Genomic DNA, 20,257 nt, shown 5'->3' with positions numbered 1-20,257 from the left:
GGTCTGTTTTAGGCTAAGCTGCGCCGGGGGACTGCAAAGAGCAAAAGTCTACGGATATGGTCTGATGATAATCAAACACAGTTCTCACCACATTTCGGCTGGCGTGGGATGGGCGAGACCGGGGATGGCGATACCTTAGTTTTTCAAAGAGGCTGACGGTGAACGAGGCGTGCCGGCGGAACCATGGAGAGAGGAACGATTCTCGACCGGTTATAAAAGGGAGGGGAGGAGCACGCTTTCGAGGTTGGGTAGATCTTGAGCACAACAGTCAAGCACGCCGTATAGTTTCCGGCAGCCCCTACTTTCCTACTCTGACTGAATATACAACCTTACTGTAAATCCCCGCCTTCAACGACCACACCAACCACCCGCAGACGTCAATATGGTTAGCTCGTGGAAGATGGCGGCCAGCCTGCTGGCTGGCCTCGCAGCGATGGCCGCGGCGCGGAAGTGCCCGGCAGGACTGATCAAGTGCATCTACGTGGGGTCGGACGACGAATGCTACAACATATGCACGCCTCTGATAGGAGAGTGCACATGTCCTCCGACGAAGTCGTTCCCCAGCTTAGGCAACGGGCCGCCGGTGACGTTGTCCAACACGGACTCGGGATGCACGACGAAGCAGGCTATCAAGGGGTGGAAGCAATGTAAGGAAGAGAGCCCTTCGGTTCAAGAGGCAAGGCTAACAGCAAATCTAGGCTAGGCAAATACCGGGAAAAAGCAGCAGACCGGCGTCCACAGTGAAGGAGAGAAGATGGAGCGAGGGCTGCCCCGTCGTTGTCCTCCGCCATTCCGTAGCATCGTGTGTGATGGTCCTGTCAAATAGCCTACCAGAGTAACACGACGGGCTGTAGAAGAGTTGATAAAAAATAAAAAAAAAATAAAGTTTTTTTTTTTTTTTTTTTGAAGTGTAGTATTCGCCGTCGGACCGCGCTGGGACACGTGCAACCGTATACAACTATAGGCCGAAGCCATCCACCGCCCCGCTCTATGCCCGTTTGCCCAACTAGCCATGTTCAACAAGGTTGCGTGGCGGCTTTGATTGGATATGACCTTACATAGATCTACTCGTTCTTCATCAAGCCACCTACCTACCCTACTTGAGTACTGACCCCGACGCATTCCTGACCAAAGACGCCTTTTTAGCAACTATATAATCTCTTTCTCATGAGGTAGAATACCAAAGCAGGCCCTACGTCTTCCCTCTTCTTTTATTATATAACACCTGCTACATCTAGTTAACCATATTACCAATATAACATGTTTTACGTACTTATTAAGTTAGACCGATCACCTCTACCCTTCAACCCCCCTCTCCACAAACCCGCTACATCTAGCAGTGCTACACGCAATGATGGCTAATCTTCCTTACCATCAACAGATCGTGCACTTAGCTATCAAAGGTATTTGCAAAGTTCTCATCCGAGAGGCAGTTTTCGGGTCCCGATTTCCATAGTTGACTGCACTGCTATTGTCAATCGAGTTGCCAATGACTGATGACGTTAAAGCGCAACAGGAATGATATGTTGGATGGACTAAACTTCCCAAAGTAGTATGCCTTGTAGAGCTCACATGTGTTACTTACTCCCTTTCTAACGCATCTCACAAATGTGTCGTTGTAGGTTTCTCAGGCGACCCGGCACGAGAAACTAACCCAAGGAGATGTGAAAAGCACGGGAATAGGTATTTAACTGATGGAGCTCCGTAAATGGACTTGATTGCTACTTTTGTTGGCTAGGTTCCTTGGACGCCTGATGACCTTCCTGCAAACTTATCTCAAGGCGACATTCCTGTAAGGGAAGAGAAGAGGATACTCAGGGCTCGGGTTTGGTCGCTGTAGCTCGGCTAAGGTACATACATTCTATCTTTTAAGTAAACCCCGGATGGTAGTCGTAAATCTCCTCGGGCATCTGCCCTGAGAGATACTCCAACTGATCCATAATGCTCTTATAATCGCCAACTTTCGAGATGTCATGTGCAGACGCCCTCACCACGTCTGGCGGTGATGCCCGTGCATGCACCAGAACTTTCCTTGTCTCTATGTAAGGTGAACGCTAGTTGAAAGACACACAGGATATTTGTCTATGTTACTGGATACTGGTAAGAGCGGGCATAGTGATGGCAACCACCAGCGCGTATCGTCGAGCAACTGTCTTTCTCTAGCAGAGCGAAGATGTGTACACTGTAGTTTGTTTTGCGTTATGAGAGCGGCACTTGAGTTGAAAAGAATCACCCTCTACTTTGACTTGCGTTGGCGCATGAGATGGTCCCAGTTGCGAGCCTTACTCCTCCACAGCCCAGAAATCTTTCCGCGAGCCCGAGGGCTCTCAGAAAGGTACTGCATCATAGACGCGGCATACTCAGCCTGCTTCAAGCTCATCTTGGCAACGAATTCCGGATGGGACTCCAAAGCGTGATGATGACGGACAAGGAGATCCCAATGGCAGTGTTCGCAGAATCGTGCGACCATTTCATCTCGGAATTTGGCCTGGACTGGATGATCGACGTCGAGCGTGTCAAAGGCCCTCGCAAAGGCATCGAAGCAGCGGTCGACTTCTGCGCCGTCCGCCTCTGGGGCCAGGAGGTAGATGTGTGCAGTCAATATATTGAAGCTGAGAACGGACCGTGCACTGCTCAGTAGCTCCTTATTTTGGAGAAAGTCGAGGAGCTGATAAAGCTTGACGAGGCGCGTCCAGTCGGCGACGTGCAGGAAATGGGCAACCGATATGATGCCAAACGTACCCCCGTGCTCGGGTGTCTTGTTGAATTGTCGATGTGCAAAGCCCAGGTACAAGAACATTAGATCAGCGTCAACATCAAGCATGCGGATGGTGGACCTCTTCGATTCTTGGAAATCGTGGCTCAGGCAGGCTTTGAAGAAGTCGGAATGCCTAGTGAGGAGGGATTTCTCGACAACAAAGGACTTGTCGTTGGCACACTCGAGGACAATGCAAACTTGGTCGCCGTCATCCCCGCTACTGCCAGTTGTTAGGGATACTTTTGTCAGAAAGATCGATCAGGGCGCAATACCTAATGGGGAAAAGAACCTCTCTGTCTTGATCCATTGTGGCTTTCCGTGTATCGTGTATTCTGTATTGTTTTGTTTTCAAAGTTGAGAACGGCCCGATTGAGTAACAATACATTTAGTATCCCTCAGAGAGGCGGAAAGTAGGAAGAATCTATAAGAGAGAAATGAGTTGATGGAGGATGGCCGCGCATATACAGTGTATTTTTGCCATCTCCGATCAAAGAAGCTGGAGCGTTCCAAAAAGAAAGCTACCTTGGGTATTTCTAATAACTGCCTCTGCTACTGGACCTCGATATCGAGACACCATAGTCGTGCTCAAGTGGGGCTGGGCACCCTGATGTCAACTTCCAGGTCTAACGTCGGTGGAAGTACAGCCTGGCGGCGGCAGTCACGCTGACGCACGAGGCAGTATACCACTTGATGGGTCGGCAGACTTTTCCTTGAGCTCAAAGGGTTACATCAGGTGTCGTTTCTATTAGGTGTGTAGTCTCCCTAGGATTCATTCGTTGGCAACTTTTGTTAAACCTGAACTACATGTACTCTCGAACTAGAAGAGTATTTACTCGGCAATACTCTTCCTTACAGATTAAGCCTTCTATCATGACCCATCAGCATTATGGAAATATTCACAGATCCCGACATCGAAAAAGGACCACCAAACAATATTGAAAAAACACATCCATTCGACACTTGCATTGACCATATCCTTAATCCCATTTTCCGGGTTCTTGTGTCAGTTATTTCCTGTTGAAGATGGCATACCTTAGTATACTGCTAATCCTCTCATTTAGTCCATTCGCTATCCCAGGATACACCTTTACACTGAACGAAGTTCTGAAATCACTCGAAAATAAGCATGCGTTTTCGATATCATTGTAGGCTGGTGGAATCATGTTTGTGACTTGGCTTTGGGCCACTGTATAGCTCTTTCAACGCCGCATCTCGAGGTCGAAGGCAACGGTGGACACTAGCTCGGTTGGTGGACTGTAAGATGTCTTCCAGTCGGAAGGAATGGAACGCAACGCCGTTTTCGGAGGGTTCAAACTTCATGAGTGGGGATTCGAGGAAATACAGAAGTGATTTCGTCGTCTGGGCATGGTTTGACGAAGTGTAATCGAAGTGATCACGAGTCTCAATCTCTGAGTAACCAGTATCATTCCAACGAATTCCGTTGGTGATTAATACCATCATCTTGCCCATCTTTGTCCGCATATTCGCATAGATTTGCTACCTGACAGCAGAGACTCTGTCGATAATCGTACGGAAACGAACAAGGACTCGAGATTATCGGTATAGCCTCGATTGAAGACCGAACCGTCTTACCAAGCAGCTGGAGGCCATAAGGCATACCGAGTTTCAAAACGCTTTTGTTGTATTCAGGGGTATCAAATGCACCATATCTACCATCCCAACAATACTCCCCCTTCACTTCGCTTTAACCTTTCTAATGACAACCTTCGCCCCGTCAAGCTCCCACCCAACACCGTGATCCCTCGTCAACGACTCCCATCCCTGGCCCGAACACTTCTCCAACCACTCCCGATCAACGCCCAAATACGTCCTTCCAAAGCACTTCAGCACATGCGTCCGCACATCCGCCTCAGCAAACTCGAGCAACTTGGCCCGGTGCCCGTCCACGCTCCCCTGCACCCTCCGAAACGCAACATAATTATCGTGCGCCAGCGCCGCCAGCACCGCATCCACCTTTGTATCGCGCAGCTTATACCTATGCCGAATCGCATACGCCTCAGCCAAATCTGCCCTCCGACACGCCGCGTCGAGGACGAGGTACGACAGCACCTCCTGCAGCTCTACACTGGTGAGGTTGCGCGCCGGGTGGATCGTGCGTAGGACGTGGAGGATGGCCGGGTGGTATGATTCTGGGTGCTTGACGAGGACCGAGAGGCGGATGTTGAAGAGGTATGCCTGGATCGCGAAGTCATCTACGCGTTTCGAGGCCACGATGCCCTCGCGGAGCTTGCGGAGGGCCATCATCACGTCCGATAGAGCCTTTGTGCTGGAGGGGTCGTCGAGGAGCCTCGGGGAGGCAGCGGGGGAGACGGAGGGGTAGTCTGCGATGTCGAGGGAGGCGAAGCGGCGGAGGAGTTCGTCGCGCTCGCCGGCGTCGGAGCAGAATGTCATGTAACGTTCGACGATTTTTGTGTAGTATTGTTCTTGCGTCTTGAAGGTTAGGAGTCTGGGTGGGCGCATAAGTTAGCATAGGTTCGTGGAGAACGGGGCCGAGAGTTGCAGGCCATACCTTGTGTCACCCTTTGAAGGAAGGCCGTAACTGTCGAGAGGATCCATGTCGACGGGCTTGAGTCTTCCCCACGGCCCTGAATGTGAGCGGCCTCCTCTGCCGGGACCAGCAGCAGCACCACCGCCGCCGCCCCCTCTTACTATGCCTCCTCCTCTCCCTCCACCTCTTCCGCCGCGAAACCCTCTGTTACCACCTCCTCTCCAATCTCCTCCTCCTCCTGCATAACCTCCCCCACCTCCTCGACCTCCTCGACCTCCGCTTGTTGACATGGCTGTAGACTGGTGGGCTTTGAAGCTTGGCACGGCGGGATGTAGGGACGGCCTGGCGCAGGAGGTATGTCGTCAAAACAGAGACGGAGACATCCCACCTTCCCCCTTATCTTATCTAATCCCCAAACCGGGGCGCCAAGGCTCGAGCTTGGGGTGCCACTAGAACGTCACTTCCACGAATTGATATGAGGATTCAGAATGCTCTTTCTAATGTGCATATTGTACCTGTTCTGCTACTCCAATGGTTTACTCAAACATTCAGCCCACGAGAAGTCCACTTCATTGCAGCCCATTGGCCTTGAAGTTTGACTCGTTGGAGCTATGTCATCCAACGCTTCCAGCGAGTCCATCACCCGGACCCGATGGCTCTTACCCCACTACCGGTACCTCGTCACCTCGTCTAGGGCCGGGAATGAGAACCGCGGGGAACCTCGGCAGCCCAGGGGTCTTCACCTTGGAGCTCCAATGACACTTCAATCCTTGTAGAGCTGTTCCTCGAATCTCACTCTTGCCTTTTGAATTAATATACTGCGTAGCACCATATCGTCACTTGAGCTTGACCAGGTTCTAATCCACCACACCAATCAATTGAAGACAAGTCAACTACTTTGAGACCATCGCCAACATGTCGGACCGCGTAGCGCAAATCGCATCTCACCTGAACTACCCCAAGGGTATGCTCGCCGGCCAAGTCGCCATCATCACCGGCAGCGGACAGGGAATCGGCGCCGAAGCAGCGCGGCTGTTTGCCAACGAGGGCGCAAAGGTTGTCGTTTCTGACATTGACGGCAGTATGACTTCCACAATCTCGCTGAGCAATTCCTCATAACTGACAATCTCAAACAGAAAAGGCACAGCAAGTCGCAGACAGCATCACCGCCACAGGCGGCCAAGCCATCAGCGTGCCCGGCGACATGCTCTCGGCAGACTACATCACCACCCTCGTCGCCAAAGCAGCAGAGTTCGGCGGCGGCAAGATCCACCACATTGTCAACAACGCTGGCTACACCTGGGACGGCGTCATCCACAAGATGACGGACAAGCAGTGGGACACCATCATCGCGCTGCACTCCACGGCCCCGTTCCGCCTCGTCCGCGCCGCGGCGCCCTATTTCCGCGTAAAAGACGGCGAGAACCGCTGCGTCGTCAACATCAGCTCTACCTCGGGCGTCCACGGCAACGCGGGCCAGGCCAACTACGCCATGGCGAAAGCCGGCATTACGGGCTTGACCAAGACGATTGCCAAGGAGTGGGGCCCTGCGTTTGGTGTGAGGGCGAATACTGTTGCGTTTGGGTTCATCAAGACGCGGTTGACGGACGCCAAGGAGAAGGGTGCGTTTATCACCGGGCCGGATGGTGAGAAGATTGCGCTGGGAATCCCGCAGGCGCAGAAAGCGGCTGGGGCGGCTGAGCAGGATGCGCATGCTGATATTCCGCTGCGGAGGCCTGGCTCGCCTACCGAGGCTGCTTCTGCGGTGCTTGCTGTGGTTAGTCCGCTGTTTAGCTATGTGAGCGGTCAGACTATCATGGTAACTGGTGGCCGGAACATGTAACAAGCTGTGTTCGGAGTGGATGTAGTTAGCAATTGTTGGGCATATGGCGGCCCCCTTCACATGACTGAACAAAATTGTAGATTTCATGCGACTTGTTCATAATTAGGTATCGGTACTTTGGATTCCCGTCGTCCCCCAACGCCCAATTCATGCCAAATGTGTCCAGCAGCAAACAAAAACTCTCGGTATCGTATCACTTCTAATTTTCTCTTCCGTTCCCTTTTCCATGTTCATTCTTGCGCTTCCACAGAAGACTCCTCGCTTAGACCTTGGCCCACAGCGAAAGCACACCCTTGGCGTACTCGACAATCTCGTCACCACCAAGCTTGCTGTCGCCGTAGACGCGGTCGACAAAGGTAATGGGCACCTCGGCGACAGAGCACCCCATAGCCTTGGCGCGCACCATCATCTCCATCTGGAACGTGTATCCCTTGCTCTCGGTGCTCGAGATGACCTTGTCCAGGACGCTCTTCTTGTAGAGGCGGAAGCTGCCCGTCAGATCGCTGACGCCGGGGCGCAGAACGGTGTCGGCGAAGAGGTTGGCGCCGCGGGAGACGAACTTGCGCTTGAGGTCCCAGCCGTAGACGCCGCCGTTGCCGGCGTAGCGAGTGCCGGTAACGATGTCGTAGTTGCCCTCCTTTTGGCGGGCGATCATCTGGGGGATGAACTTGGGGTGGTGGGAGAAGTCGGCGTCCATGATGATGACAAAGTTGCCGGTGACGAACTGCAGGCCGTGAACGTAGGCGGTTCCCAGGCCCAGCTTGCCGGTGCGGGTTTTGAGGATGACGTGCGGGGCGTAGGCTTTGACGAGCTGGTTGGCGACATCTTGGGTGCCGTCGGGGGAGCCGTCGTCTACGATGATGAGTTCCCATTCGAGCTTGCTGTTGTGAGGCATGTGCGTTAGTATACTTATTTCCAGGCAAGGTTTTCTATAGAGACGATATATATCTGGGTTGAAGGGAAGGATCGCACTTACTGCTGGGTGAAGGTGCGGTTCAGCAACCAGGCGACGATGGGCAGGTTGCGACGCTCATTGTAGGTAGGCAGGATGACCGAGTACTTGTTGGTTGCCATTGCTGCGGTCGGAGAAAGGTTTCGGTATTGAAGAAAGGGGGGATATCGAAGAGAATAGAGACACAATAAGTCGAGCTTGGCTTGGCGGAAAGGAACGTGGTGAAGTTGGCTGCGCGTTTGAAGCTTCACGGCGATGGATGCTGTCTGTCCTTTGGCGGTGGAATGCCATTTGGCACCTTGAGTGGATGATGACTAAGCTCCATTCAGCCCCTGAAATCTAGGGGGGGACCACAGGGCGGGACACTGGAGCACCAGACATCACCACCTGGCACCACTGCACATCAGCTTCGGGTTGCCTTTACACTTCTTCATTGCCAACAAAACTGTCAATTGTTGCACCTACCAAACGAAGCACTCTCAGTAATTAAAATAAAAATAAACCACAAAGATTGATAAAAATCTGGGCGATTCTCTTTCGCGTTATATCTCGACAGCTTGTCGCCCAAGCTTCTTACCCGAATTGGACTAAAGCTTCAAATCTTGACTACCTTTGCATGGAAGGAACCAACCATGGCATACATACATACATACCTTCCCTACCAAGGTACTTATGAGGCGGCCAACGATATGAAAGCCGTCCATGATGGAGAAGATGACATTTGAATTTGACTGTTTCCTATCCACTTTGAAAAGTGTCTGTTGCAGCTCCGAGGGAACTATTGGTTTATGCTGCGACTTGAAGAACCTCTGAACTTCTTCCATCAGCCAAGGTGAAAGCTGCCTGGATTTGCTGATGAGTGAATACCTTCTTCGCAAGTCGGTATTGCATTGCGGTTAGGAGTGGAGGCTGTCACAGAGGATGGAAGAGACAAGTTGTGCCAATTTGTTGAATCAATCAAAAGGAGGAATTACAAACATCTACAGGCACGAATATTTTTTTGATAATACAATGGAAAATGTCTGCAAAACTTCTGTCTACACTTATACATACATCTGCCTCAAATGAGTTTCCGGGGTAAAATCATCGATCAGAGATGGCGTGCAGCATGTCCAGAAAGCTCAGACGTGGTTCTTTCCTTGCGAGGTGCTGATTGGCTGACATAATATCGGTTGGCTAAAGGTGGAGATGATGCTCTGCTCTCACGGCCAGCCATTGGTTCTTCCCCGCATCCGCCTTGCTGCACCACCGCGACGCTGCAGTTCTGCCCTGGCAAGCGTCGCCCGCCAGCCAGGAATCGATCGCATCCCATCGGGAATTGTAGAGTGAGGTGAGCTTGCGCTTCCTCTGCACAGTGTGTCTCTGATGGAAGCACACGGTCTGGCTGGTTTGATGACCATCTTCCCATTCTTCGCGTTACAAGACGTTGAGACGGACCTGCAATACCGTCTTCTCAACGCCAAAGCGCTCTGTGCCTCTTTCGTGCTGAAAGATGGCATTCAAAGCATCCGAGAAACCACTCATGAGATGCCGTTGAACGGTAGCAATGGCAGCACACATGGAAGACCGTTAAACTCCAGCTGCTCTCATCGGCGTCTGCTCGCCTCAGCAGACTCGACCCAAAACACTCAGCTTGCCAGCTCTACCCATTGACTAAGCCTCTTTCGGATTAACCGGATCTTAACCGGGCCTTAGCTCCCTTTCGCCAGCCCTGTAACATCCCAAGATCGCCAGTTTTGGCCATCGGCGTCCGTGGAGCTCGCAGTCACGTCAGATTGACATGACGGTCCAAGGTTCCTCTCCACCCAATGTGCCGCGAGGGGAACCTTGCTTCTCCCGGCCTTCTCCTTGCAAGCTCACAGCTTCACTCTCGTCGCTCGAGGTCCGCTCCCTGTTGTTCATAGGTAGAGCTAAGGGTCAGCACAGCGCACACACACTCTCACACTCACACACTTTCTCTCTCGAAGCACGGAAGCTGTGAGCGCAATGGCTGAGGCAATAGCAATGGCGTGTTCCGAGCCCGCCCTTTCCGTTGCTGATTCGTCCCGTCCCCCGTGGAACCAGAAGCGTTCCCTCCCCCCCAGTGTCTCCTGCCTCCCAACCCCATGTTTCTTCTGTGCGATGACTTGCTGTGTGGTTGCAGCAAGGCCCAGCCGGTGAGGAGCAGGAGCTCTGCCGAGTCCCATGCTCCGACGCCAACCTCACCTCTTCTCTTCTTCCCTCTCTTCCTTTCGTCTTTCCTCCTGCCACAAACTTCACCCTCTATTCTTCAGCTTTCTCATCTCCAATCGGCATCACCACAGCCATTTCCATCATCTACTACTTTCATAAATTCTCGAATTCGGCCATTGAGCCCTTCCCCACCACCGACTGCCACATCTCTGATTGCGCACTGTGCGCCCACCGGATACCCGTTACGTCATCGCAATGGACCCCAATCCCGTTCCTGGAGCTGTCCCATCCGCAGCTGGCATCGACAAAGGTGAGCAAGAGATGTTGTGAGGTTCCAGCGGTGTCGCGTCGCCTCTGTACAGCGGTGCTGATGTATGCGCCCTGTGTCGGCTCATCATCTCTTGGTGTACCGGCGCATCGCATCTCCCCGCGCCTACACTCACGCTCGGACCTTCTTGCGCTGACATTCTTTCCCTTGTACAGCTCCCGAGACTGTCGCAACCACCACCGCCATTACCGCCGCAGATGAGAAACCCACAGAGACTGTAGCTTCGGAGACGAAGCCAGTCGAAGAGAAGAAGGCCGAGGTCGCACCAGTCGCAGAGATAGCAGCTAGTGAGCCTACCGAGCCCGCCAAACTTGCGGACCCTCCTGCACTGGCCCCACCAGCCGATGCGCCAGCTGCACCAGCTGCGGCTGAAGCTACCGCCGATGCGCCCAAGCCGGCTTCCGTCGAGGAGATTCCCGACAAAGACGGCCCCGTTGCGACGACTGGAACCGAGGAGGCCAAGGTCATCCCCGATGAACAGCCTGCGGAGAAGACGACTGCAACCTCTGCACCTGTTGCCGAGCCCGTCAAGGAATCCGTCGAAGAGCCTATCCCGCAACAGATACTCAAGGCACCCGCGGTTGAGGAAGAGGCAGTCAAGGAACCAATCATCGAGAAGCCCGAAGCCGCCAATGGTGCTGCCACCAAGGATGTCGAGATGACCGGTGCCCTTAACGACGCCGAGCCCACCGGTACTGGAGAGCGCGAGGCCGCGCCGCAGGCCAAGACAAGCAACAAGCGCAAGGCGGACGAGCTAACCGAGATCAATGGTACCAACGGCACCAACGGTGCTAATGGTGTCGAAGCTGTCGAGGCTGCTCCGGAGGAAAAGCCCGCAGAGAAGAAGGCCAAAAGAGGCCCTGGACGACCCCCTTCCAATGGCGCTGCGAAGCCAGTCAAGGAGAGTCCCAAGAAGGAGAAGGAATCTTTTGGCCACAAGGTCGCCAGCAAGGTCAAAAAGGTTCTGCACTCCCCCGGTCGAACTGAGCGCAAGACTCGCTCTCAAGGACCCGTCTAAACCAGGCCACGCAGTGAGCCGGATGCTTCTGAGGCACGTATCTGTACCGCCTCGGATTTCCTTGGATGTCAAAGAGTCCCACAGACTACTCTAGCAACAACGAGACCATGATGGTCGAGGCTTGGGTTTGGACCAGCCGGGCGGGCGTCTCTCTTTTCACCCCGCGGATTTATGATGGGTAGGCAAAAAGGAGGCGCGGGTTTTTGTTTCTGCTTTTTTACCTTTTTGTCATTGTAGCTCAGGTCGTCGTCGTATCGAGACTGAGTAGTAGGAAACTAGGATACTGTATATACTAGGACGCTTGCACATTCAGTCTACCAGTCTCGTCGTGGTCTTTCTTATGCAACGGGTGATGGCAGAGCAAGGTCGATGGACGATTCGACTCAGAAACACGGGCAGTCGAGAATTGTGAGGCAATCATGGCATTTGCCGAGAACTTTTGTTTACTTGCTTCCGTGTCCTCGCTCTGATGGTCATCAAGAACGACAAGTGACAATCAACAGGTCAACAGCAGACATGTGAGATCAAGTGACGAGGGTGCAATGCCGAGTCGGAAGTCTGACTATTTCAATCGTGAGCGAGCCCATCGAACCAATACTTGTCGATTAGAACGTGCCTTGAGGCTCAGAGGCGCAGGCAAGAATTTGCCTGATGGCTGGGTAGGACCCTTGAACCAAGATATCATGGATTCTGATAACTCGATGGTTTACTTGACACTTGAACGTCGATGGTGCAAGGTGACGGGGCCTCGAATGATGTATCAACCCTTTCTGAACGCCCTTGTGAATTTTATGGATAAGCTGATATGATGGTCGCTGCGTTCTCAACGCGTATCTCTAGCTTAGGGGGAAGTCGTGATATCTACAAAAAATACCTCACGCACCCACGCATAGGCACCCTAGGGTTAGGTTTTGTACATCTCGATCGCCTACATATCGGACTGCTAGCAGCAGTGCTCCGAGTCGGAAGCAACTTGTGGAACTTGCGCCAAAGTCTTTTGGATACTCGAACGCTGTCCGAGTCACAGATACGGAATAGCTTCTGATCATCTGTTTGACCGAATCAATGGAGCAAAGAGGTGAGATGACGTCTACAGGATACGCGGGGGTTTCGACTCGGGGCGAGAAAAGGCTCCTTTCGAAGCGGTCCAGACCGTGACGGGAGCAGTGGGTTTCTCCACCCACCGCGTCACCCCGAAAGTCAAGGGTTTGTCGATCAATTCGTTGTCGACTTACGTGGGTGCGGGTTTAGGGGGGGCGTGGCAGAGAAGGAGAAGCTGCAAGCACACGCGATGTGTCTTTTCTCTTTTTTTTTTTTTTTTTTTTTTTTTTTTGGTCTGTTGCCCTCTGGCTTGGATCACCTTCTGTCCGCGTACTTTCAGCCCTTTTGAGGGTTCACATCACTCAGGAACAGGCTGTGCCGGAATGAAGGATGTTTGAGAAGCTTCGGGAGATGGGGAATGGGAACTGGGCGTACTCGGCGTGTCTCTCTTACAAGCCGAGGATGGAGGGGCGCGTGTGTGCGGTTATGTGTGACGACAAACGTCTTTCTTACGCAGTCAGAAGAAAGAGACAATTGGGAGAAACATCACGTCCATCTGGGTACAACAAAACAGGGGACCAACACCGTGAGGAATGTGCGCCTTCAGCCTCAGACCCAGGCGTGCGTGCGTGCGAGTGTGTGTGTGTGCGAATGTTTACTTGCGGTAATCCAAATTGGGAAAACAAGTAAACAATGAGGGAGCATGGACACGGACGCTAAGCGGTTTCGAGGAAAACGCAGAGATGGCGGTGGCGTTGCGCTGTGTTTGGTACCTGACTCTGCGCCTTTTTCGTGTGTCCATTGGGTATGGAAAGTGTGAGGCGGACGGTGAGGTCTCTCAACATGTTTTACAGTTCAAACGGTACGGCGTCGTGGCGGCGGTGGGAAAGCGCACGGAAAAGGTTGCAAATGGTATAGGTAGAGGCCGCCGTCGCTTTGGGGGGGGGGGGGCGATGAAGCTCTGTGACGTAGGGGATCGATCTGGGTCTTACTGCGTAGGTAGGTAGGGTCTTGTGCAACAAAGAAAAAACGGGCCGGTTGGGAACGACGTAGATGGGATCTGGGCTTCTTCCGTTTTCGTGAGCGGGCAGAGGGACGCTGGCTTAAGGTAGCTTAGCTTCCTTTTGCATTTGTTCTGGAAAAGGCGGCGGGAGTCGCGGGAGGGGAACATCGGTGGTCTTGGCGATGGAGGGGGATTGGGGTGGACGGCTTACCTCATTTCAGCTTGACTGTCAAGCCTCGGCGGAGTTTGGTTCGTCTGTGAGGTTGAGAGTCTTCAGTTACAGACTTGCGATGGTACGAGATAAGGTGTCATCATGTTCAGGAACAGAACACCCAGATGTTGTGAAAGGTGTGTGTGGATTAGACTGATAGGGTGAAAGGGTTGAAGCAGAAAGAATAAGGAATGCTTATTTCTCATGTCATGCATCATCCCCCGAGGAGCAGGGTGGCTGAGCAGCATGTAAAGAAATGCTCCGATTGAGGGAGTTCCTCTCGCTATTCTAGAGTCTATCCATCTATGATAGCGATCCCTCCGTGGTGGTGCATGGTGTATGCTCCTCGCTTACCTTACTCACCGGTCGATTCCTTGATGCTTAATCACCGCGCCTATTGAAGTGGTAATATGACAGCGAATTCAATCTTCTTCATCAGATGTTCAGAACCCCCATCTTCTGTTCCGTCTCTCCACAAATGACCAAACCTCCCCAACTTCCCAGAGCCCCCCAAAAGGACCTCCCCTCAATGCACAGCCCTGTCGGCGAGTCGCTGCTGGGGTCTTGCCTGTCATGTGAACCCTCTTTACTGCGTAGTCTACTCCGTAAGGACCACTATAAACTTGTACGCAGCAAAAGGTTGGAAACGACTTCCCTTTCGGCATTGGGTCCTGCGGGGACACTTTGTTCCCCCTTTTTCACTTAACCTGACACGGGGGGCGCAAGGTGTATCCGTACGCTCGAGCACGGGATAGTAATCCGTGCCGTTGTCTGTAAAGAAGAGGGTTATTGTGAGAAGAAGAAAAAAAAAATCCATCAAGAGGAATCATGATGCTGGAAACGGAGGAAGAAACGGAACGAATTTGGCGCAGTGCAGTAAACGTCTAGAACTCTTTCGGGATAAACTGCGGCATCAAACTTTTCTCCCATGTGGAATGATGGCATTTCTCGCCTCTAGCGCGGGACCAGAGGAGGCTTGCTGCACATCTCGGATGCCACACGCGAGCAAAGACCCTTTTCCTCGATATGTATTTGCATTCTTCCAGGTACAGATCTTCCAGTCCTCCGTACTGCTTGAGCATTTCGGCCGTGTACAGAAAGCCGATGGGAACAGGAGCCCTTAATCGGCCGGATACGTGATATCCCGACCTGCATAAGATGAAGAATGGTATCCGTATGAAAGGTATGAAAGGACTTTGTTGAATGGGCCTCGTATTCATCGACCACCAATCCATCCCCTTCTTGCCGCGAAGAGCCTAGCATTCCTTGGGGATCGTCTGCCACTACACAAAAAGGGTGCAGGGCCACAGGGCGTGTGATGTGGGTGAGTGGGACACACATTCGAGGTGTCAAAAATAGCCACAGCCACAGCGAGCGGCGGCGCTGCCGATGCGCTACAGCGCTACTACGCGGTATGCAAAGCGTTCCCGTGCTTCTGGGGGGGGGGGGGGTCCATGCTGCTCTGGGCTCTTCCATTGAAGCCAAGCGGCGGCACGGCATCTCGCTGGTGCTGTGGACGGAGTGCTTTGTACAGTAGTGGTGGGTGTCCCGAGCTCTGACAGAGGGAGAGAATTTTGGATGGCAGTTTTTAGGGTATTCTGCCCAATGAGGTCGTCCGATGCTCCGTCTTCTATGCGATTCCGTCCACGAGACTGAGGAACGACACCTGGCTGGAGGTGCTGGTTTGTGTACGTACCGAGGCTGGATACCCTACTACGTACCTCATGTTCTTCCAACTGGGCGTTGCATGTTCCTGCAGATGCTGACATGTAAAGACATGCATTGTACACGGAAAACTGCCATCGTGAGATGTATTCTAGAATACGAAAATCTCACATTCAATAGTAGACTTACTTAACAACCCCAGAATCCCATCCAACGTAAGGTGAGCAGACAGGAAGCAAATAGCCACAATGTCAAGTGGAAGAGTGAATGACTTGAGCAGCAGGTACACAAAAGGATACGTACCGCATCCCTCAACCTGGTAGTGGTGGGTCGGGTAGAGTGGGTCTCAAGCCTCGAGACCCTATTAGCGCAAGAATTGCAAGGACCTGAGGCGAACCAATCCCCTTGGCCGTGTTTCTTTACGTATGCATTTTTATGATATTTTTTAATGCTGTGTTTTTTTTTTTTCTCTTTCCAAGGTACGGAGTAAGGTGCCGCAGCTACCTATCCGTACCTAGTAACACTGCGCAGTATGTATGTATGTGAATGAGTTTTTCCTGGGCTGCCAACCGCACTCCTCCAGCGATGGACCCGGATATCGGCGCACCCACCGACTGGGATGTTCCAGGAGTGACATACGCAATCCTCCAGGCTCAACAAGCTTCCTCTCCAGTGGTCTTTCCTTCTCGCTGTTCTCCTCCACGCCTCTCCACCTTTCCCATCCCTCCTTCATCCCATCCGTCCCCTACTCCTACCGTAAGGTACATAGCAGTCCTTCACTGTCTCTTCACCATCCCTCCGTGTCGTGCCGTAACCTAAACTCCGTCCTACATACGCTCGCTTCAAGGCCGACTTCCCCTCGCTTTTCCCAACTCTTCCCTCCTCCTCCTCCTCCCCCCAATCCCGCGATCCCGCCGACCCTCCGCCAGTCGTTCCAATCTCCCCATCGTCTCCCTCTCTTCGCGCCGCTTCGACGACATCTGTGGCTCCACTGATTGTCCCATTCGAACCCTCCCGTTGCTCGCGTGCCTGGGAACCAGCTGCTCCTTTCAAGGGCCCTTTTGACGATCTCTTCTCTCCCCGACTCTCGCTACAGCAAACCACGTCATCCATCTGATTTCAGGCCTCTTTGCTCACTTCCCAGCGGTCTTTGTGCGCCCGGTAACATTGCACGGCGACCCAACCCGAAAACAATTCTTTGCGACGAACAACCAGTAGAAGCCCCCGTTGAACAAGCTCCTGTGCCATCGTCCTGAATCCAAATCACCCACTCGACTAGCCGATCGAGTTTCTCCCTCGACCACCATTTTTCGAAGATTTGGTGCAAAGATAACATCAACAACCAGATCTCTCGCTGCCCTCTTCCTCGCCGAGGCCAACTAGAGACGCGACTCGCCCCCCTCGCCCCAAGGGGCCTCAACCTTCAAGATGAGCACCGACGCCGGAAAAGAGCTGTTGGACTTGCTGAAGAACCCCTTCAGTTCTCAGGTCTGTAAACCCTCCATCACCACTGAGCTTTTGACAATTCGCGCTGGATGCTGACTGCCATATAGCTCGCCAAGAACTCAGTCTGGGCTGCTCTGGGCACCTCACTCGGTGTCACTGTCGGTATCGCCGTCACCTTCTCCTTTCTTCGACCGTACAATCAGTCCGTTTATGCGCCCAAGTTGAAGCATGCCGACGAGAAACATGCTCCGCCGCCCATCGGCAAGAAGATCTGGTCCTGGATCCCGCCACTATGGAATACGACCGAGGATGAGCTGGTGCACCACGTCGGCATGGACGCCACCGTCTTCCTCCGCTTCGTTCGCATGTGCTTATACATCTTCGCGACCATCTCTGTGTTTGGCCTTGGAATCCTCATTCCCACCTACCTCAGCACTGCAGAGAGCAGTTCGACCAAGGATAGATCCTGGATCGACTTGATTACTCCCATTGCAGTATGGGGCAATGCGTACTGGGCACAAGTCGCAGTTGCGTATATCATCACCTTTGTTGTTATGGGCTTCTTGTGGTGGAACTACCGCAAGGTCTTGCGCCTCCGACGCAAGTATTTCGAGAGCGAGGAGTACCAAAACAGTTTGCACGCCCGGACCCTCATGGTAAGATTGGTTTTCGGATGACGTACTACTGGGAGCTTCAAACTGACCCTAGTAGATGTATGATATTCCCAAAGCCAAATGCTCCGACGAAGGCATTGCGACCATCATCGACGAAGTTGTGCCGGCCTCATCCTTCTCTCGCACCGCCATCGCCCGTAACGTCAGGGAACTCCCCAAGCTGATCGAGCAACATGACCATACCGTTCGCAAGTTGGAGGTGGTACTGGCAAAGTATATGAAGAAACCCGACCAACTCCCGGCTGCCAGACCAATGTGCAAGCCCTCCAAGAAGGACCCGTCTTTCGCGACGTATCCCAAGGGACAGAAGGTCGACGCTATCGAATACCTGACACAGCGCATCAAGGAGCTCGAACTGTTGATCAAGGAGGTTCGACAGAGTGTTGACAAGCGAAGCACCATGCCCTATGGCTTTGCCAGTTACGCAGATATTGCAGAGGCGCACAACATTGCCTACGCCAGCCGCAAGAAGCACCCGCACGGCGCAACAATCACCATGGCCCCGCGCCCGAACGATATTCTGTGGGATAACCTGGTCCTGACGCCCTCGATTCGTCGCACAAAGCGTATTGTGAACAACCTCTGGATCGCGTTGCTTACCATTGTCTGGATCGCTCCCAACGCCATGATCGCCATCTTCCTCATCGACCTCAACAACCTCGGTAAGGTCTGGCCCGCTTTCCAGACGGAACTTCAAACCAATCCCGAATGGTGGTCCATTGTCCAAGGTATCGCATCTCCTGGTTTGATGTCGCTGGTCTACCTCGTCCTGCCCATGATCTTCCGTCGACTCTCGATGAAAGCTGGAGATCAGACCAAGACGGGTCGTGAGAGGCACGTTTTGGCCAAGTTGTACGCTTTCTTCGTGTTCAACAACTTGATCGTGTTCTCGCTCTTCAGCACCGTTTGGTCGCTTGTGTCGGCTATTGTGAGCGAGACCAGCGAAAAGAGCGTCGACGCCTGGCAGGCCATTATCGATCAAAACTTGGCAACCACCATCTTCACGGCGCTTTGCTCAGTCAGTCCCTTCTGGGTCACTTGGCTCCTCCAGCGCAACCTTGGTGCTGCCATCGATCTCGCCCAGCTTTGGAAACTCATCTACAGCTTCTTCGTGCGCAAATTCTCGAGCCCGACGCCCAGAGAGCTCATTGAGCTTACGGCACCTCCCACCTTTGAGTACGCCTCTTACTACAACTACTTCCTCTACTACGCGACAGTTGCACTGGGTTTCTCTGGCATCCAGCCCTTGGTTCTTCCTGCCGCCGCGTTGTACTACGGAATCGACTACTGGCTCAAGAAGTACCTCTTGCTCTACATCTTCGTCACCAAGACTGAGTCTGGAGGTATGTTCTGGCGCGTGCTCTTCAACCGAATGCTCTTCGCCGTCTTTCTATCCAACTGCGTCTTCTTCCTCAGCTCATGGGCGCGAGCCGACTGGGCCTACCATAGCCAGGCCTTCGCCATTATCCCTCTGCCCATTTGCTTGATCATCTTCAAGGTCGTCTGCTCCCGATTGTACGACGACAAGATCCATTACCTCTCGACCACCAACGTTGCCAAGCACCCCGAGGCTGGCGTGATGAAGGAAACTCGCCTTCGCAGTGAGCGCTTGGCTTCGCGTTTCGGCCACCCGGCCTTGTACAAGCCTCTCATCACTCCGATGGTGCATCAGAAGGCCCAGCCTTACTTACATGTCGTATACAAGGGTCGCCTTTCGGACGGAAGAGATGTCAACACTGGCGACATGATGAGTGTTTCTGGATACTCGGACGTGTACGCGTTGGATCCCATGAAGTCTGGCAAGCCTGGCAAGTCGGCCGGTATTCCCGGTTTCGAGTTCGTTTCCGAGTCCAACCTGGATTTCGAATTCTACAAGAACAGAGCGGAATTCGCAGAGGAGCATGGCCAAGGCGACATCTTTGGAAGGGATCCTGACATCATGCGCCCCGGCACCCCTGGATCAATGTCCGATTTCGGCTCTCGCCCCGGAACGCCCACGAATGCTGCTTTGCAGGGCGGCATGACAGGTCAGCGCCGCGACATGTCCGGTTCTAGGCCTACTCCGCCTGCCGGGTACATGTCGCCAACTGGAAGCGGCCGTCAGTCCCCTACCATGGGGCCGCCCCAAGCTGGCTTCGCTCAACAAGCGACCATGGGCGAGCGGTCCCGTAGCCCCCTGTACACCATCAACAGCAACGGCAGCGACACGGCGCTCGTGAGAAATGCCGCAGGTATGCCGATGAGCGCACCCACGGGTGGACCGAGTGTTGGCGCCCTGGGCGGCGGACCGAGGGGGTATAGTGGACTTCCTCAGGCTGACGCCGAGACGCCCGACCCAGACCCGACCCAATACGACTACTTCCGTGGGTCAGCAAGGCGGCGCCAAAACGACCAATGGTAGTTGACTGAGAAGGTGTCATGATTGGTTTTCAATTTTCTTTTTGTGTTGTGAGCGATGGTAGAGCGAAGGGTTGCCTCGCGGTCCGGGATCTGGTCTCCATGTGATGGCATTGCATTCTCGGCGTTGATTTGAGAGAGGGGGGAGCCCGAAGAGAGGTTCTTCCATGGGTGGACTGCGGGCTGTGAGCAACAGGATCCCTCGTCATCTCGACCGGGCCCTGTTTGTACTTTTTTCCT

At 53.3% G+C, this 20,257-nt stretch overlaps 8 protein-coding genes across 8 annotated transcripts; 4 read left to right on the top strand and 4 right to left on the bottom strand.

Annotated features, from left to right (window-relative positions):
• Positions 1 to 382: 382 nt before the first annotated feature.
• CCOS01_12080 (uncharacterized protein) lies at positions 383 to 744 on the top strand (the record flags this gene model as incomplete). The annotated part of the gene is made up of 2 exons (XM_060460230.1): positions 383 to 647; positions 704 to 744. The coding sequence occupies 2 exons, from the start codon at positions 383 to 385 to the stop codon at positions 742 to 744; spliced, it is 306 nt and encodes a 101-aa protein (XP_060309173.1).
• Positions 745 to 2,236: 1,492 nt separating this feature from the next.
• On the bottom strand, positions 2,237 to 3,065 carry CCOS01_12079 (uncharacterized protein; the record flags this gene model as incomplete). Its single annotated transcript, XM_060460229.1, has 2 exons — positions 2,237 to 2,978; positions 3,031 to 3,065. 2 exons carry the CDS (start codon positions 3,063 to 3,065, stop codon positions 2,237 to 2,239), a joined length of 777 nt encoding a protein of 258 aa, XP_060309172.1.
• Positions 3,066 to 4,453: 1,388 nt separating this feature from the next.
• Positions 4,454 to 5,557, bottom strand: CCOS01_12078 (uncharacterized protein; the record flags this gene model as incomplete). The annotated part of the gene is made up of 2 exons (XM_060460228.1): positions 4,454 to 5,225; positions 5,289 to 5,557. The coding sequence occupies 2 exons, from the start codon at positions 5,555 to 5,557 to the stop codon at positions 4,454 to 4,456; spliced, it is 1,041 nt and encodes a 346-aa protein (XP_060309171.1).
• A 625-nt stretch (positions 5,558 to 6,182) lies between these two features.
• CCOS01_12077 (short-chain dehydrogenase) lies at positions 6,183 to 7,110 on the top strand (the record flags this gene model as incomplete). The annotated part of the gene is made up of 2 exons (XM_060460227.1): positions 6,183 to 6,348; positions 6,404 to 7,110. 2 exons carry the CDS (start codon positions 6,183 to 6,185, stop codon positions 7,108 to 7,110), a joined length of 873 nt encoding a protein of 290 aa, XP_060309170.1.
• Positions 7,111 to 7,372: 262 nt separating this feature from the next.
• CCOS01_12076 (dolichol-phosphate mannosyltransferase) lies at positions 7,373 to 8,184 on the bottom strand (the record flags this gene model as incomplete). The annotated part of the gene is made up of 2 exons (XM_060460226.1): positions 7,373 to 7,991; positions 8,087 to 8,184. The coding sequence occupies 2 exons, from the start codon at positions 8,182 to 8,184 to the stop codon at positions 7,373 to 7,375; spliced, it is 717 nt and encodes a 238-aa protein (XP_060309169.1).
• A 2,305-nt stretch (positions 8,185 to 10,489) lies between these two features.
• On the top strand, positions 10,490 to 11,580 carry CCOS01_12075 (uncharacterized protein; the record flags this gene model as incomplete). The annotated part of the gene is made up of 2 exons (XM_060460225.1): positions 10,490 to 10,544; positions 10,718 to 11,580. 2 exons carry the CDS (start codon positions 10,490 to 10,492, stop codon positions 11,578 to 11,580), a joined length of 918 nt encoding a protein of 305 aa, XP_060309168.1.
• A 3,209-nt stretch (positions 11,581 to 14,789) lies between these two features.
• Positions 14,790 to 15,604, bottom strand: CCOS01_12074 (uncharacterized protein; the record flags this gene model as incomplete). The annotated part of the gene is made up of 4 exons (XM_060460224.1): positions 14,790 to 15,240; positions 15,292 to 15,339; positions 15,370 to 15,505; positions 15,553 to 15,604. 4 exons carry the CDS (start codon positions 15,602 to 15,604, stop codon positions 14,790 to 14,792), a joined length of 687 nt encoding a protein of 228 aa, XP_060309167.1.
• Positions 15,605 to 16,928: 1,324 nt separating this feature from the next.
• Positions 16,929 to 20,021, top strand: CCOS01_12073 (uncharacterized protein; the record flags this gene model as incomplete). Its single annotated transcript, XM_060460223.1, has 3 exons — positions 16,929 to 16,988; positions 17,054 to 17,602; positions 17,658 to 20,021. The coding sequence occupies 3 exons, from the start codon at positions 16,929 to 16,931 to the stop codon at positions 20,019 to 20,021; spliced, it is 2,973 nt and encodes a 990-aa protein (XP_060309166.1).
• Positions 20,022 to 20,257: the final 236 nt, after the last annotated feature.

The sequence above is a fragment of the Colletotrichum costaricense genome (assembly GCF_030867565.1).
Source record: "Colletotrichum costaricense strain IMI 309622 chromosome Unknown Scaffold_14.1, whole genome shotgun sequence".
Lineage (NCBI taxonomy): Eukaryota > Fungi > Ascomycota > Sordariomycetes > Glomerellales > Glomerellaceae > Colletotrichum > Colletotrichum costaricense.
The sequence above is the reverse complement of the archived record's forward strand: the minus strand, read 5'-3'. Positions and strand labels throughout refer to the sequence as shown.